This window comes from Sapajus apella, unplaced genomic scaffold, assembly GCF_009761245.1.
Source record: "Sapajus apella isolate SASKATOON/1434 unplaced genomic scaffold, GSC_monkey_1.0 scaffold82, whole genome shotgun sequence".
Taxonomy (NCBI): Eukaryota; Metazoa; Chordata; class Mammalia; order Primates; family Cebidae; genus Sapajus; species Sapajus apella.
In genome coordinates this window covers 6,349,783-6,368,525 of record NW_022437022.1, presented here as the reverse complement: position 1 = coordinate 6,368,525, position 18,743 = coordinate 6,349,783, and the positions used below count along the sequence as shown (strand labels likewise).

Genomic DNA, 18,743 nt, shown 5'->3' with positions numbered 1-18,743 from the left:
AACCACCAAAAGCAATGACAACAAAAGCCAAAATAGACAAATGGGATCTAATCAAATGTAAGCGCTTCTACACAGCAAAAGAAACAATCATTAGAGTGTACTGGCAACCAACAGAATGGGAAAAAAATTTTGCAAGCTACCCAACTGACAAAGGGCTAATATCTAGAATCTACAAAGAACTAAAACGAATTTACAAGAAAAAAACAAGCCCATCAAAAATTGGGTGAAGGATATGAACAGGCACTTTCAAAAGAAGACATTTATGCAGCCAACAAACATATTAAAAATGCTCATCATCACTGGTCTTTAGAGAAATGCAAACCAAAACTACATTGAGATACCATCTCACACCAGTTAGAATGGCAATCATTAAGAAATCTGGAGACAACAGGTGCTGGAAAGGATGTGGAGAAATAGGAACACTTTTACACTGTTGGTGGGAGTGTAAATTAGTGCAGCCAATGTGGAAGACAGTGTGGATCCCTCAAGGATCTAGAAATAGAAACACCATTTGACCCAGCAATCCCATTACTGGGTATATACCCAAAGGATTATAAATCATTCTATTATAAAGACACATGCATACATATGTTCACTGCCACACTGTTTACTATAGCAAAGACTTGGAACCAACCCAAATGTCCATCAAGGATAGACTGGATAAAGAAAATGTGGCACATATACACCATGGAATACTATGCAGCCATAAAACAGGATATGGGTTCATATCCTTTGCAGGGACATGGATGAAGCTGGAAACCATCATTCTCAGCAAAGTGACACAAGAACAGAAAACCAAACACTGCATGTTCTCACTCATAGGTGGGTGTTGAACAATGAGAACACATGGACACAGTGGGGGGAACAACACACACAGGGGTCTGTTGGGGGGTTGGGGACTAGGGGAGTGATAGCAGGGATTGGGGAGGTTGGGGAGGGATAACATTAGGAGAAATACCTAATGTAGGTGATGGGGAGATGGAGGCAGCAAACCATCATGTCATGTGTATATTTATGTAACAATCCTGTGAGATCTGCACATGTACCCCAGAACTTAAAGAACTTAAAGCATAACAAAAAAAGAAAAAGAAAATACAATATATATATATGAAGTCTCCCCACTGCTGGTTTCTCAATTTGCCTCCATCTTCTTTCCCTTTTAATGAACTGGGACATGAGGTGAGACAGGGAGGATAAAGGGAGTGTAAGAATTTGAGGAGAGAAGAGAGTGAAGCCAAGATAGGAAATCAGGAAATGCGATTAGATCCCTGTGTTCCTCACATGGGGCCATGCTCTTATTGTCCTGGACGGTTTCTTCCTGAGGGTTCTGCATGGTTCCTCCATCCCAGGGAATTCCACAGGATGTTCCACCCAAGACTGCTGGGCTCCCACCTCTATCTTTTGCCAGTCAATGAAGGAATTTCACTGCCTGGAAAGAAGAATGTTGCTTTCTGGTCCTTATTTCACACCTAAAATAGAGAGGTCAATTGTATTATTCCTAAATATCTTTGAACAAATAGAAGTTTTAAAGCATATATACTACCTCGATGCTCTAGCCTTAAGCCAGGGAAAACTACAGATACAACAATTAAAATTGAGAGAGATTCTTTCCACTTGCTGCTACCACTCTTGCTTTATTTCATGAGAATGAGAATATAATAATGTGCCATACATTCATTTTGGAGAAATACTGATTTATGGTGTAAATATTTATCATTACAGAAGACGCATGAGTTTACTGGGAATAAAGACGTTTGGAAGATAATAAAATATTTTCACTTATATTTTAATGTTGACACAGTTTGGTATAGGATGTGGAGATGTTAATGTGAAACCTAGCTCAAGATTGCCGTCTAAGACCTGAACGGGCTGTGTGTATCAGCTGCACCCCTGGTTAGCCACACAACCTCGGGAAGGCCTCAGCCCCCTCCTGGTACAGCAGGGACGAGAACAGCACTGCCTGTTGGGAAGCTTGAGGGAGGCCATGGATGTGCAGTGCTTGGCAGAGGGTCTGGTCATGGAAGGTACAGCAAATGTGAGATACTACTATGATTTTGTTTTATCCAAAAGAAAGGGAATGAAAGAAGAGGGAAGGAAAAGAGAATAATCAGGAGAAATGAAGGATGAGGGGTGAGGGGAGGAGTAAGGGACATGAAAGCAGTGTGGAGCAGCTGAGGGCGGAGACGGCTTTCACCACTTCCCAGCATCTATTGCAGATTCCACTCTCAAACATTTGGAAGGACCCTTTATTCAAGGTAATGTTTGACCCCTGCTGAGCCAGGGGCGAGGGCCTCTGAGAGAATAATTAACTTAATTTGACTCTCTGGTTTGTGGATGCGTTTACTCTCATGTAAGTCAACAACATCCTGGGATAGGGACACACTTTCTGGGTACTGCTGGCCAGTCCCAAAATGGGCCATAAGGAAGTGATTCTTCTACTTCTTTTATTTCTGAAATCAGGTAAGACAAAGTTTTTTTTAATATAATAATAATTTTTTTTCTCCCACAATGTAGTAAAAATACGTATGTCATGGCTTTATGTGCAATTCGCCTAATTTAATTTTCTGTTCATGAAATTCCAAGTTCAAAATCTTGAATAAGATTGAGGAATTCTTCAAGAAATAAGTTTAATTGCACTGTGAAGATTTTCAGGGTGCTGGAGTGAATGGGCAGATAAAATAATGGTGATTTTTCAAATCCAAATGAGTACACTCATATAATGGCCAGTCTAATTGAAAAAGAGCCAATGTAGCTAAGCACCCAAGAGAGGGCTAAGCTCTTCGCCTGGTTCTCGGTTTGATTGATTTATATCATCTCTGTTAAAATGTCATGCTCCCCTCACTTGCAAGTTAAAACAATGAAGTATCTCTTAGAATATATTCTGTACCCTCACCAGCTCATGGTGGCGGGGGGCGGGGGAACAGGATTCAGCATTTCTCTCTTTGTTGTGGCCTGAGTAGGGCTTTCCATAGGTATACATTTGCCTCTTATCCTTGGAGAAATTACATGCATCCATTTGCCAGATTATATATACATATAGCGATTCAACAAATACTTAGTGCTTGTGAGTAGCCCCCACGTTTGTATACATACATCCATACATACCTGTGTGTCAATGTGAGTGTGAGTGTGTGTCCTTTACAAATACTAGCTTCTTTAGCTTGTGGTATAGGTGGGGTCGTATATTCATCCCCATTTTATAGACAAGGAAATATAGACTTAGAAAAATCATGTTATTTGCTCAGTGACCAAACTCCTACATCAAGGATTTCAGCCACATTTCCCAGAAGAAATCTAGGGCTCTTCTCACTTTTCAGCTTTGTTTAAGCCTTTGAAAAAATATTCTAAACATGTCCTAGTAGTTCTTTTACTTTAAAAAAAATAGCTTTATTGAGATATAATTAACATAGAGAATTCACCCATTTAGGCACACAATCCAATGGATTTTAATATATTGAGTGTTGTGCAGCCACCATCAGAATAAATTTTAAAATCTTGTCATACCCCCAAAAAGGCACTCCACTCTCCTTAGCTGTTACCCCCAATCTGCCGCTTCTGGCAGCCACTAATCTACTTTCTGTATTTTATCTTTGCCATTTTGGAAATGTTATAAAAATGGAATCGTGAGTTTTGCTAGAACTTCTTCATATCAATAATGTACACCATGCTTGAAATTCAATCTATAAATCACCAGATGAAATTTTGCAGATTCAAATACATTTGCATTTAGTGGAAGCCATTCAAGGAACTATCAAAGAAAATACTATCAAACAGCAGGAGAAAATTAGACGATGAAATTTTTGTGGGAAAGTGGTGTGTGTTGCTGGTATGAATAGTCTATTTCAGCCCATGGAAACTAGGACAGAGATCACTGTGAGCTTACTCGGCGGGCTATACCCAAAGGTGTACAATGAAACATCAAAATTCTCTGCCACAGGATTAACGTGTGTTTTAACCAACCTGGGGGGCACATTCTCTCATACGCTCTTTTGGAAAGGAAGGCCTTCTGTGGATGTGTCATCTTTCTGGTGTGCTGCAATGCCCGGGGAGAGGAAAAAGTTTCTTTTACAGCTTTAGTCAGTGAGAAGCAGGGAAACATCTTCCATTTCACAAATTACTAAGTCTTTTTTCTTACACATGCAAATATGCACGCACATTCACATATCACAGTGAGGAAGAAATTCTCACACTGCTAATAAAACACATTTGCATCAGTAGCAATATACATCTACATTTTGCCTATAATATAAATGTATTTTTCCACTTAAAGATTTGTTTAATGTTTTCTTGCCACCAAATAAACCCTATCAAATCCTTTTGCCATATGAGTCCTAGAAGTGAATAAGATTTTTAAAATGTGGGAAAAACATTTCAAATTTAAAAGAAAAAATTTGATTCTCTTTTGGGATATTTACTAGGATCTTGAGCTGGGGAGGGGATCTCAGCAGCGACGCACTATGAAGCATAACAACATGACACTCAGAGGTAACTTAGTTGAAGGGGGAATAAATGGAAGTTTTCTCTTTTTGAATATCAGTTGTAGTCTGCTCTGCTATGCTTCAAAAAAACTCTTCAGAAAGTTTAATTTAACTCACTGTAGGACACCCTTTGTGGATTTGTTTTGTGTTTTGAAGTCACACTCTGAGCTGTGGAATTTACCAAAACACAGCTCTTCTTGGAAATGAGAGTTCAAGTTGACAGAACATGCAGGGTGAAGACATAGATATGGGCCTAAAGTATCTATTTCTCTGTGATCTTTTGCTACATCTCGCAAGTGCTTTTAGCCAACTCCTGGTCAATAATCCATTTTTCCAGCCTGGAGTGTCTTAAATTGAGGAAGGACAAAGTTGCAGAGATGGGAAGCAGGTGAACTTTGGCTGGGGACTTTGGAAGAGAGTGCATTCCCCTCCCTGTCCTGCCCCTTGTGCTCTGTGTACTCTCAGGAGGTCAGGACAGGCCTTTCTGAGAATGAGAATCTGTTCATCTGCCTTCCTGCTCCATACTTGTCATCAGCACACAAAGGAATGCACTCTGCTGTGTGTCATCTTTCAGAGCCTCCCCTGACCGCATGTTCCTTGGAGGGCTCGCTGCCTTCAGAGCCAGGATTGTCTCCTGCCCCTCCCCCAGTCACCCCTTAACCCACTCCCTCTGCCTGCAGCCCCCATCACACCCCTGAAAGTGGTCAAGGTTTTCCTGTTGTCTAATTCCGTGGATCTTGGCTATCTTCATTTTGTAAGCCTCTTTTGGCCTCTCGCCCTGTGAAAATCACTGGCATTCTGTGCCAAGGATGGAGCTGGCATCTCCAGGCTTAGAAGATAGCTGCTGAAGCTTGGCCAGGTGCCCTTAGGAGCCTCAGGACAGGGGACATTCTGTAGCCTTGCAGTGGGAGCACAGCTGAGCCCCGCTCGGCCACCCTCTGCCGCTACCAGGCAGAAGGCAGCTTTCAGACAGATTCCTTGCCTCAGATTTGATCTCAAAGAAACATCAAGACCAGTATTTGTCCCAGGTTCTGCTTTTTCACAATTCCCTCTGAAATCCAGATGCCTGTCAACACCTAGGAAAATCTGATTTCTCCCCAGTTAGTAGTGGTGTGTCACTGTAGTAAGCCCAGTACAGAAATGGCCTTCAGAGTGGGGGGCTTCTTACCCTCCAGTGTTTCATCCAATTTTTGCCCGAGGTGGCAACATAATTTAGTTCAGTTCTTATTTATTCCCAACATCATCCATGCACCAAGACATTTGTATCTCAAGGAGGTTAAAGTGACAGTGTTACAACCAAAGCACGTATTGTAAGAAATCAAACAATGGCCTCCACATTCCATTTCTACCCAGGGATGAACAAATCAACATCAATCTTCACAGCACCGTTGCCACTGATGGTGCCTTACTTTTCTCTCATGACATGCCAATCAACAGCAAACATAAAATTTGTTTTTATTTAAGGTTCTGTACCCATTAATACGGTAACAGACTGTTTATCAATCTAGTAAATCTTTTGATATCTTGCAATCTGCTAATAAGCCTGTTTTTCTTTGTTTTATAATTTCAACTTGTAGAGTCAGGGGTACATGTGCAGGTTTGTTACATGACTAAATTGCATGACACTGAGCTTTAGGGTACAAATGATCCCATCACCCAGGTAGTGAGCTAAATACCTACTAAACAAGTATTTTTTCAGCCCTGCCTCCCTCCCTCTCTCCCTTCTCTGGGAGTCCCCAGTGTGTTTTGTTGCCATCTTTATGTCCACATGTCAGACTGTGTTCTTAACTAAACATTTTGACTCACAGCTGCCCATTCTACTTCCAGGAAACAGCAAGTTTTATTCGGTTAATGCTAACCAAAGAGACTAAAAGGAAGTCATGGCATTTAGACATTGGCGTTGATTAACTGACAATTTGTTCCACTTGGGTCTCCCACCTCTAGGTCAAGGAGAGCCTCTGGAGGACTATGTGAACACCCAGGGGGCTTCGCTGTTCAGTTTCACTAAGAAAAAGCTGGAGGCAGGAAGCATAGAGGAATGTGCAGCAAAATGTGAGGAAGAGAGAGAATTCACCTGCAGGTATTTCCACTGTCCTTGCACCTACCCAGAAATCTGTCATTTGGATGGCAAGTCATTTACTTACAAATTTATTAACAATTTAAGAGAAGGGAGGAATTTATGGAATCAGCATTTGGAGCTATATTCACTCACAGTATCTGAAGCCATACTAATGGCTGCCTGTTAAGGTTTACCGGAGTCTTTGTTAGAAAAATACCCTAAAAGGAAGTTATTTGTTTTCACACCGACATAAACATTAGCAGCTATTGTTCTGAGCTCTAATTTTTAACATCATGATCGGTAAATGTTTGTTGAGGATCATGTCCTACACAGATCCGAGCAATGACTTACAGCTACAAGACCCAGTGCCCACCCTTTAGTATTTAAGGTGTAGTCGAGGAAACTGGATATAATGTTTGAAAAAAAGACAGCCCAAGTGAGGTACTGCGAAGTGGCATAATCAGAGCATGGTCTACTCAGATCCAGAGAAAAGAACAGTTCCTAAGGCTGAGGCAGCTGGAGAAGGCTCAGGCGGGAGGCGGAGGTGGGAACTGAGCTGGGTTTGGAGTTGAGAGAGCTCTTGACAAGCACCAGAAAGGAGGGGGAAGATGCAGCCCTGCACCCCCTTGATGGGGGCCATTAAGAGATCAAGCTGGCTAAAGCAGAGGCTTCGTGTAGGTGATGGGCCTGGGGTGATAGCTCTGGATGCTCACCTGAGCTCCCACAGCAGGACCACGTGGATGGGAAGGGAGGGATCAGGGGCCAGGGCCGGGTGAAAGGTGGAGCAGAGGTTCAGGGGAAGTGATCAGAGTCGAGAGTTCATGGAGACAGACCAACTTGGGCAATGGGTTCAAAGCAAACAGAGTAGCTTCTTTCCAACCCAAAGACAATTAAGAAAACCAGTGAAGAAGAAGTAAAGCAGCTGAAATAGGAAGAAAGAGAAAATGAGGGAAAGAAGACAGGGGCATGAGAGAAGGAGAGTTACTGCCACGAAGGTGTCTTTGCTTCATTTCTTCATCGATGCCACGCCCAAACAGCTGGCAGGCGGCAGTTCTGAGCTCCCTTGTCCATCAAGAGATGCAATGATCTTTAGCGTGTCTCACTTATTGGTAAACATTTGTTTTCTCTAAATAAAGAAAAATACTTATTGGATTTCCTGATTTCTTCTGCAGGTCATTTCAATATCACAGTAAAGAGCAACAATGTGTGATAATGGCTGAAAACAGAAAGTCTTCCACAATCATTAGGTTGAGAGATGTCGTTTTATTTGAAAAGAAAAGCAAGTACATTTTCTTCTTCTTCCTCCTCCTCCTGTCTTCCCATCCTCCCACTCTTCCTCCTTCTCTATTCTATCTTTAATTTATGAGACCAGAGGAGGAAGGCACTATGGTGTAGTGAAATTGAATTCTGAGTTAGGACAGGATTTGATTACTAACTAACCATGTCAGCTTGAGTATATTATTTCACCTCCTGGCTTTAATTATTTTTGTTTGTCAAAAAATTAAAGGATTAGATTTGTAAAATCACATATACCTCTATGACCCTGAAAATAAGATATTTAAAATATTATTTTATATTTAACAAGGAGATGGGAAGTCTATGCATTCCTTTTGATCTTGGCTTCTTATTCTACAGGGCGACCATGGTCTTTGGGCCCTAGTTTCTGGACAAAGCCTTATAAAATAGAAATACTGAGGTGTTTTAATCCTCAGAAACATTTGGATTGGGACAAAAATCTTACTTTTATTCTTAAATTTTTCACATTTTGGGGGACATGATCTATATTTTTCTCAGGTTTTTGAAATATTGTCTTTTAAAACTGTGTAAAAGTTACAGCTCCTTTTCTATAGTTTCTTTCAAAATGTGGGTCAATAGTCCCATCGTTTAGAATAAGACACAGACAGGATTTCGATGGAAATTGCATGTCTTTTTAGAAGTGCAAATGTTTCATTAAGCGTATGAAGATTTGAAGGGACACGTATGACACTTTAAAAACTGTTTCCTATGCTGTGTTGGTGGCTAGGTATTAAGACTGCTAATAATAGCAGTTTAGCTCCCAAAATATTCTGCATCCCAGGTGTTAAAGAGGACTGGAAACACCTTAGTTCTTGTATTCTTCAGGATACTTTTCAATGTTGTGTCTGGTATCACTGCAAAACTCTAAGTAGCAATTTAAACAGTATTTATTTGGGTCAGAATTATTTCTGTGCATTGACTCATCTTCGTGGGTTTCATTAGCTGTATGCATTGCACATTCTACCTCACCACTGCTTATCTCTAATTCTTGAGATTAAAGTACAGATTAAATCTAAACTTTATCTGTTGAAGTTATTAGTTCTTGCAAGTAGTAAGCAAATGGTAACTAACTATATAGAATTACCTACTTGTACCAGATTAAAAAAAAAAATCCTGGATTCTCTCTACAAAATGCTAACATTTAGATATGTCATTTGTAAATTGTTAACCAGAAGAAACATGGGAATGACTGTTAGGTTGAGTTTGAAGTCTGAAGTTTGAAAGCTTAGTTTGCTTGTTTTCAAGGTGACAGAAGGGAGCAAAAGGTTATATAAACTCTGGTGGGTACATATAAACAAAAGAGAAGAGAAAAGTCAAAAGTCAGTCATTTTTTGGTCTTTGTTTCTTTGCTGTGGGATATTGACCCACTCTAACTTACCTGCCAGGGTTTTGCTGGGAACAGTCAGTGTTAGATCACATTTACTTCCGCCACTTGCCACCAGCCACACTGCCATCACCTGGTCCAAGACCCTGTCACCACTGGTTGGGGCTGCTTATAGCTGTACACCTGATCTGTTAGAAATGTACCTTCCCTGCTTAAAGCCTTTCCTAGTGCCCTTAAAATAAGACCCAAATACTTCCCAAATATGCTAGGGCCCAGAATTATTTAAGTAACCCCAGGCTGCTGTTTGCTTGGCTTGCTCAACTTTTCTACACTGGCCTTTCCTCCGCTCCTTCTCCACCCCAAGCACATGCCCTCCTGCCTGGGACCTTCTTCACCTTTGTCCTGCTGTGCCAGCTGCTTCTCATCTCCTAGGTCTCAGCTCAATCATTACCTCCTTTGCAAATCTTCCCTGACCTCTAGACCTCCCCTTCACAAAGTACCTTGAGTTCACACTTTTGATGAGTGTCTGATGTCTACTGTAATACTATGTCCCAATGAAGATGTACTTTTAATCATAATACATAGTATTGGGCTCCCAAAGAAGACGTACTTGCAATCATAATGTGTAGTATTGGGTTAAAAGCATTAGTTTGCTGTAGGTATGTTAGGACTACTTTCCCATGTGATTGATCAATGAATTTAAAAAGGACTAAAGTGGGTAAATGTAAATGATTAATATACCATAAACATTTTATATTTTCATTGAAAACACAAGTGTACATGACACCTTTTGATGTAGAGCAGAGGCTTTTTTTTCTTTGAATATGGGGTCACCAGTAGGAGGTCTCTGGTGCATTTTCTGCATAAACTATGCTCTAGTGCAACATCTACAATAATCACTTTCCTTGTCTTTGAAATGGACCGTATCTCGACATTTACTAATCAAGCTGAATGTGTAATACCTTTAGATTCTTATGATTTCCTCCTCAAACTTTATAGTCAGCTATATGAGTGGATTGCCCTCTGTGGATTTGATAGCAATTTTTTAAATGATTCATGTTTCAACTCCTTAAAAACATTCAATTTAGTTCAAAACGAAACAAAAAAGAGCTTTCTTTTCACATTCATTTCTCAGTTTCGATCATCTTTAATTAAATATAACTGTAAGAAAGTTGGAATATGCAAAGAAATGACTCGTGGTAAGCGCACAACCCACATGGGGGGAACAGACGCTGGGGGGGGCACACACCAGCAAAGCACCTGCCAGCTGCATGTGGACCCAGGTGGGCATCGGACTGTTTTAAAGGCAGTAGAGGGCCCTTTTGGTTGAGTGGAGGCTGGTTGAGAACCTTCACTGCAAACATTTACAGTGGACCACAGTTTTATAGCCCTGTTTGGCACTTTTGCATATCACTGGGAGCCTGAAGAAATAGAAGCGGGTTGGATGTCTTTCAGCCTTTGAAAAGCCTGCTGTCTCCCCATCCAAAAATCCCTTTCCCCATTCTCTCACTCTGTCTCATCATGCTATGTGTTTTCTCTGTAATGTGTATGGTCATGAAGTGATCTCACTCCATACTGTGTTTCCTTGAATATTTCCTGGAACCCCACTGCCTGATTCCACTAGAATGTGAGCTGCATGACGGCCAAGCCTCTGGCTGCACTGTGCCCCATGGGCCCCCAGCAACCTGGTGGGGCTCGATACACAGAGAGCTCATAAGTAGCATTTGAATACATGAATCAAAGTACAGAATGGCTCAGTTTATTGCAGTCGTCTTTCAGATGCAAGAGATGATCTTTTAGAAAGCAGAAACAGGGGGTCTGGTACACAAGGTCTTTCTCTCAATGTGACTGTGCTGTGCGGACCTTCCGTGGTTTCTTGTTGTGAAAGACTTTGACCACTGTGTGGCTTTCCCTTCAGTGTATCTTTCAGAGTGCAAGACCGGGAATGGAAGGAACTACAGAGGGACAATGTCCAAAACAAAAAATGGCATCACCTGTCAAAAATGGAGTTCTACTTTCCCCCACAGACCTAAGTAAGACTTCCCCTTTCATCTTTGTGTTCACCCACTGTACAGTTGTCCCACTGTGTCTGGGGGGGACTGGTGCCAGGACCCCATGGCTACCAAAATCCATGCTTCCCAAGTCCCTCATATAAAATGGTATAGTATTTGCATATAATCTACATACATTCTCTCATCTAATGCTTAACATAATGTAAATGCTATGCAACCATTGTTATACCATATTGTTTTATTTGTATTATGTTTTATTTTCATATTGTTATTCTCTATCATCTTTTTCAAGTCTTTTCCATCCACAGTTGGTTGAATTTGTGGATGTGGAACCCATGGATACAGAGGGCCAACTGTATGTAGGACGATTTCCTTACTTTTAATTCAAACCAGAATATGTGAATAAGCAGACAGAGCCTTTTGGATGTCAATGTTCAATTATTTATAGCACCATAGTAGAATATGGTTGCTTTCTATTTTTGGGGGGGTATGGAGGTTTCTTGAAGACCTAGAACATAGAAACATGCCTAGTTTAAAAAAAAATCAATGAAACCATGAGTTTTAGGCCAAATCTGAGAAAAGCCCAAAGATGACTATGTTTGGGACTAAAGTAAACATATCAAGCTAGAGCTCTCATCACATGTTCGACTCAAATTGTGGAGCAAAAGAGTAAATAAAATACAAAAATGAAAATGGAGATACAGGAAACCCAAATCTTGCAACTTGCCTATTATTTATTTTAGTGTCTTTTTTTGTACTTTTCCCAGTTTGGTGCTAGATGGTATTAAGTTCTCAGTAGTGATGCTCATCAAACAGTGCTCACCTTTATCCATTCCCCCAACACTCAACAAATTGACTTGGCCACATCCCTATGAGATGAGCAGACTGAATATTCCCCGTGAGATGATGAAAACTGATTCAACCAAATGGCGAACTCAGAGATGGACAGGTGCTATGGAGACACACTAGGCCATTTTATGAGGTGGTCTAGGTTCATCTTTATGAGGGAACTGAGGTCCTGAGAGGGTGGGGATTACCCCACACAGGTTCACAGAAGAATCAGAAATAAAACCTGCCTTTCTAGACTTTAAGTCTTGTGATTTTCATCTAAATGGTTGTCTCTATACTGCAACTCATCTCTAGAACTGAAAATGAGCTTAACTCCCTCCTCCATCCCCATTAATTCAGGCTGCATTTCAGAGAAGACGAGGACTTTGGAATCAGACAAATCAACTTTGAATTCCTGATCTGCTTCTTAGTAGTTATTCACACTTAAGCAAGTTTTGTTTTGCTTTATGCTGCCACTCAGTCTTCTCATCTGTAAAATAGGGCTAATAACACCTTCCTCAAAGGGGTTTTTTATTGGGACTAAAAAAGAATGCATAGAAAGATTTTAGTTGAATTCCTGGCACATAGTTCACACAGACAAAATGTTACTAACTACAGGAATTTTTACAGAGAAACGGTAACTGACAAAAGGAGGTGTCTAGAATGAATTAAGACCCTGGCAGGCTTTTGAGGCCTTCATATTTCTCCTGACTGTGAATAAAAATACTGTGGCTCTCCGTCTAACACTTGGCTGTCAATATAGTAGCAATGGTAATATTACCTTCTGTGCCAGAAGCAGCCTATCCATTGAGAAATTAAAAATCCAACCACACAAGTGCTGCAGCACCCTGCTGAAATGCCTTTGGATGACAGCAACTTCAGTCTCAGATGGGAAACGAGAGCATCTCCTTCTGCCGTGCTGATAGCGTACTAATTTTTAGACTATAGTCTAAGTGCTTCTTTTCCATCCTCTCCAGTTTCTCACCTGATACACACCCCTCAGAGGGACTGGAGGAGAACTACTGCAGGAACCCAGACGACGATGAGAAGGGGCCCTGGTGCTACACTACTGACTCAGGACAGAGATACGACTACTGTGACATTCCCGAGTGTGAAGGTCAGGACTGGCTCTAGAAAATGTTTTCATTTCTGCCCTTCACCTATAAAATAATTTGTTGTAAAGCCCCTTCCTACAGGGAGATCATTAATAATTGAGTAACTTATTCACCTCTCAGAAAGGAGCAAAACTTTGCTCAGACCCACGGAATTGACCTAAATTTTTGTTTGTTTGTCTTTGAGATGGGGTTTTGCTCTTATTGTCTAGGCTGGAGTGCAATGGCGTGATCTCGACTCACTGCAACCTCCACCTCCTGGGTTCAAGCGATTCTCCTGCCTCAGCCTCCCGAATAGCTGGGGTTACAGGCATGCACCACCACTCCCAGCTAATTTTGTATTTTTAGTAGAGACGAGGTTTCTCCATATTGGTCAGGCTGATCTCAAACTCCTGACCTCAGGTGATTTGCCGGCCTTGGCCTCCCAAAGTGTTGGGATCACAGGCATGAACTGCCACGCCCAGCTGACCTGAATTATTTTTATTAAAATATTACATCAACATGTACAGACATAAAACTACATCTAAACTCTAAATACAAATTTCTTTTGGGTAAAACTTTTACACAGCGTAAAAACCAAGACAGATTTGCAATTAAGTAGTTAAAATAAAATAACAAAATCAATAAAAATCAAATAAACAATATACATTTAATGTGGTAGACTTTGCTGTTTTGCTGAAGCTAAGCAAGAAAGGAATTTTTAAATCAGCAATCCATTATTTTAATGGACTGACCAATTTAATAGTGCACCTCAAAAGTCAATGCTAAAAAATAAAAAAAATATATTGTACTGAAAAAACTGTCATTATTTCGTATTTCTGGCTACATTTGTTAGTGCAAAAGGGAATGAATAAAGGTGAGATTCATGTGACAGTGTGGATACAGTACTGTGTGACAACTCAGTTCTCCCTTCACTTCCACCTATTTGAATCATGGGGATCCTTTATTTGTATACCATGTTATAGGTATTTGCCCTAAGTGCCACCAATGCCTCACTTTTATATTAAGTCTGCCCGTTTTCCTTAGTACCCCAAAAGAATGTAAGTCACATATTACTCTGCATTACCATGTGACTTCAATAATTCTGAATCAAAGTTTAAGTTTGTGAATAATTTTGCAAAAAAGAGCCAGTCATGCTTCTCAACTATATAAAAAGAGAAGTGCTATCACTTCAGGTGGATATTGTTCTCCATGAGACCATGAGCACAAATGAAAACTCCAGACTAAAACCCTTAGACGGTGCAGTCAGTGGAATGATCAGGATAATTTCACACAAAGTTTTAAAGATGATTATTATAATGAAGATGGCGAATATTGAAAAGTCCTAAGGGAGAACTTACAGACTTCCGAGAACAGATGCACCCCTGCCTCCCCACTGGCCTGCACATCCTGATTTAAGGACATGGCATCATGGAAATTCTGAATTTGGTCATGACTACGACAGTTGACTGGATAGTGACTAAAATTTGTGAATGTTACCATTTAAAAGGAAAATGATATTTGGATTGTGTTAGAAAACCCTGAGTCCTTATTGCCAATTTTATGGCCAAGTGCCTGTTGTGAATTACATCTGAATGGGGGCAAGTTACACTTAAGGGAGAGGGATTCTGGTTTTAACTCTCTAGTTTGCTTCGTCCATTTCAGTTTTTTTCTTCCTCTCTGTCCTTCCTTCCCAACCTGTCCAGATGAATGTATGTATTGCAGTGGAGAAAATTATGATGGAAAAATTTCCAAGACCATGTCTGGACTGGAATGCCAGGCCTGGGACTCTCAGACCCCACATGCTCATGGATACATTCCCTCCAAGTAAGTCTCACTGGGAAAAAACACTCCATGTTTAAGGCTCTGCAGTTCTATCGGACATTTGCTGTTATTTAGATATTTTAGCATTCCTCAAGATGTTTTTAATTTCAAAGCTAATGTCCTCCCACGATATTGCAAGTGAATATGCATTCTTGCTGCTCAAAATGTGGTCCATGGGCCAGCAGCAGTGATGTTCTCTGAGAGTTTGTTAGAAATGCAAAATGTCACACCCTCTGAATCTGATTTGCATAATAACCAGATCCTCAGCTGATGTGCCCACACATTCAAACACTAATGTGGGTATGAATACATTAACATCTGTCTTGAGAAATACACAGACACACATTGCTGGTGTATTTTCCAAATAGTTTTCTTTTCTCTTCACTCTCTTTCCTTTCCCTTTGTACCAATGAGATTCAAGGCTCCTAACTTTTGACCTATGAGCAAACATCATGGATTTGTGAATCACTAATGTTTTATGTGTATTTACATCAGTACATTTTTCTGGAATAAGGATTCATAACTTCCATCAGATTCTCTAAGGGGATCATGAACTTAAAATGAGAATAAGTTTCTTGCTCTAGAAAGTCATGATGGTTTCAGATTTTTTTATTTTGGTTTATATATATATATATATATATATATATATACACACACACACACACATATATATATATAATTACACTTTATACATATATATATAATATTGTACTATATATATATACACACACACATATATATAATTACACTTTGTACATATATATAATATTGTACTATATATATATATATTATTGCACTTTAGGTTCTGGGGTACATGTGAAGAACATGCAGGATTGTTGCATAGGTACATACATGGCAATGTGGTTTGTTGTCTCCATCCCCCTGTCACCTATATCTGGCATTTCTCCCCATGTTATCCATCCCCAAACCTCTACCCACCGCTGTCCCTCCCCTATTCTGCCCCAACAGACCCCAGTGTATAATGCTCCCCTCCCTGTGTCCATGTGTTCACATTGTTCAATACCTGCCTATGAGAGAGAACATGTGGTGTTTGGTTTTCTGTTCTTGTGTCAGTTTGCTGAGAATGATGGTTTCCAGATTCATCCATGTCCCTACAAAGGACACAAACTCATCGTTTTTTATGGCTGCATATATTCTATGGTGTATATGTGCCACATTTTCCTTGTCCAGTCTATCATTGATGGGCATTTGGATTGGTTCCAGTTCTTTGCTATTGTAAACAGTGCCACAGTGAACATATGTATGCATGTGTCTTTATAATAGAACAATTTATAATTCTTTGGATATATACTCAGTAATGGGATTGCTGGGTCAAATGGAATTTCTATTTCTAGGTCTTTGAGGAATTGCCACACTATATTCCACAATGGTTGAACTAATTTACACTCCCACCAACAGTGTAAAAATGTTCCTTTTTCTCCACATCCTCTCCAGCATCTGTTGTCTCCAGATTTTTTTAATGATTGCCATTCTAACTGGCATGAGATGGTATCTCAATATGGTTTTGATTTGCATTTCTCTAATGACCAGTGATGATGAGCATTTTTTCACTTGTTTGTTGGCTGCATAAATGTCTTATTTTGAAAAGTGTCTGTTCATGTTCTTCACCCACTTTTGAATGGGTTTGTTTGTTTTTTTCTTGTAAATCTGTTTTAGTTCTTTGTAGATTCTGGATATTACCCCTTTGTCAGATGGGTAGATTGCAAAAAATTCTTTCCCATTCTGTTGGTTACCAGTTCACTGTAATGATTGTTTCTTTTGCTGTACAGAAGCTCTGGAGTTTAATTAGATCCCATTTGTCTGTTTTGGCTTTTGTTGCCAATGCTTTTGGTTCTTTAGTCATGAAGTCCTTGCCTATTCCGATGTTTTTGCCTAGGTTTTCTTCTGGAGTTTTTATGGTGTTAGGTCTTATGTTTAAGCCTTTAATCCATCTAGAGTTAAGTTTAGTGTAAGGTGTCAGGAAGGGGTCCAGTTTCTGCTTTCTGCACATGGCTAGCCAGTTTTCCCAACACCATTTATTCAACAGGGAATCCTTTCCCCATTGCTTGTTTTTGTCAGGTTTATCAAATATCAGATGATTGTAGCTGTGTGACGTTGCCTCCAAGGCCTCTGTTCTGTTCCATTGGCCTATATCTCTATTTTGGTACCAATACCATGCTGTTTTGATTACTGTAGCCTTGTAGTATAGTTTGAAGTCAGGTAGCATGATGCCTCCAGCTTTGGTCTTTTTGCTTAGAATTGACTTGACTATGCTGGCTCTCTTTTGGTTCCATATGTAGCTTAAGGTGGTTTTTTTCCAGTTCTGTGAAGAGGGTCATAGGTAGCTTGATCGGGATAGCATTGAATCTATAAATTACTTTGGGCAGTATGACCATTTTCACAATATCAGTTATCACCATTCTAACTGGCATGAGATGGTGTCTCAATGTGGTTTTGATTTGCATTTCTCTAATGACCAGTGATGATGAGCATTTTTTCATGTTTGTTGGCCTTATAAATGTCTTCTTTTGAAAAATGTCTGTTCATATCCTTCACCCACTTTTGAATGGGTTTTTTTTCTTGCAAATTTGTTTTAGTTGTTGTAGATTCTGGATATTAACCCTTTGTCAGATGGGTAGATTGCAAAAATTTTTTCCCATTCTGTTGGTTGCCAGTTCACTCTAATGATTGTTTCTTTTGCTGTGCAGAAGTTCTTAAGTTTAATTGGATCCCATTTGTCTATTTTGGCTTTTGTTGTCATTGCTTTTCGTATTTTAGTCATGAAGTCCTTGCCTATTCCTATGTCCTGAATGGTATTGCCTAGATTTTCTTCTAGGGTTTTTATGGTGTTAGGGCTTAGGTTTAAATCTTTAATCCACCTGGAGTTAGAATAAGGTTTTGTGAGTATTCTTTTTCACATTAATTGTGCTGGAAAACACCTTCCATTCTATAATCACTTCTGGTCTTCCTCTTCATTCTATGATGACTACAGGAGCATACCAGGGCTTTTAAGAATGCAGAAGTGAGGCTAAGCCACAGATTCCACTTTTACTTCCCATTCAGAACAGCTAGCTTAAAACACAGCAGTTGCCATTTTTCTTCAAAGTGGAAATACAGTAAAGGCCTAAGGGTCCAAAGCTGAGTAAAGTCACTTCCAGAAAACCGGAAGGAGAAGAAGATTGCTTAAGCTGCTGCAGGCTCTTCTTTCCATCCTGGTAAACATTTACAGTCTCAGAGGGGGGAATGAATAAGTACAGAGGGCCATCAGACATGGAGTGCATCCAACAGCCCTAGCCACTGGGGCCCACTGAGGAATGATCCAGCACATACTGCATGGTGAGACCCTTGTAGGAGCACAGCTTCTCTTCCATGTTTCTCTAAGCTTCAAGGCTGGTGGGAGCAGAGCCTGGTAGACCAGAAGGACTGTTCATTTAAGCTATGAAGATTCCCAGTTCTTGGCTCTATTGGGTACTAGATGAGTATCTTTAGGCAAAGCACTTTGCATTTTAAAGATTGCTCTTATTTGTGGTTGAATAACTGGAATTTGCTTACATCAATTTTTCCAGATGGCCAAAATGATAAGGTACTGATTCTATAGAGTGATTTTTACACATGTAAAATGTTAGAAAAACAGTGCTTGGCAGCTGGATGTGGTGGCACAAGCCTGTAAGTCCTAGTTACATGAGAGGCTGAAGCAAGAGGATTGCTTGAGTGAGTTCAGGGAGTTCAAGACAAGCCTGGGCAATAAGTGGGACCCTGTCTCTAAAAACAAAACAAGAAGGCCGGGCGCGGTGGCTCACGCCTGTAATCCCAGCACTTTGGGAGGCCGAG

At 40.2% G+C, this 18,743-nt stretch overlaps 1 protein-coding gene across 1 annotated transcript in view; it reads left to right on the top strand.

Moving 5' to 3' along the window:
- The first annotated feature begins 2,242 nt into the window (after window positions 1-2,242).
- PLG (plasminogen) overlaps window positions 2,243-18,743 on the top strand; it is a 53,831-nt gene continuing 37,330 nt past the window's right edge. The window contains exons 1-6 of the mRNA XM_032253136.1: window positions 2,243-2,460; window positions 6,423-6,558; window positions 7,710-7,816; window positions 11,076-11,190; window positions 12,975-13,114; window positions 14,795-14,915. Of these exons, the coding sequence (XP_032109027.1) occupies window positions 2,412-2,460; window positions 6,423-6,558; window positions 7,710-7,816; window positions 11,076-11,190; window positions 12,975-13,114; window positions 14,795-14,915 (668 nt within the window). The 5' untranslated portion in view covers window positions 2,243-2,411. The remainder of the gene's footprint in view (window positions 2,461-6,422; window positions 6,559-7,709; window positions 7,817-11,075; window positions 11,191-12,974; window positions 13,115-14,794; window positions 14,916-18,743) is intronic.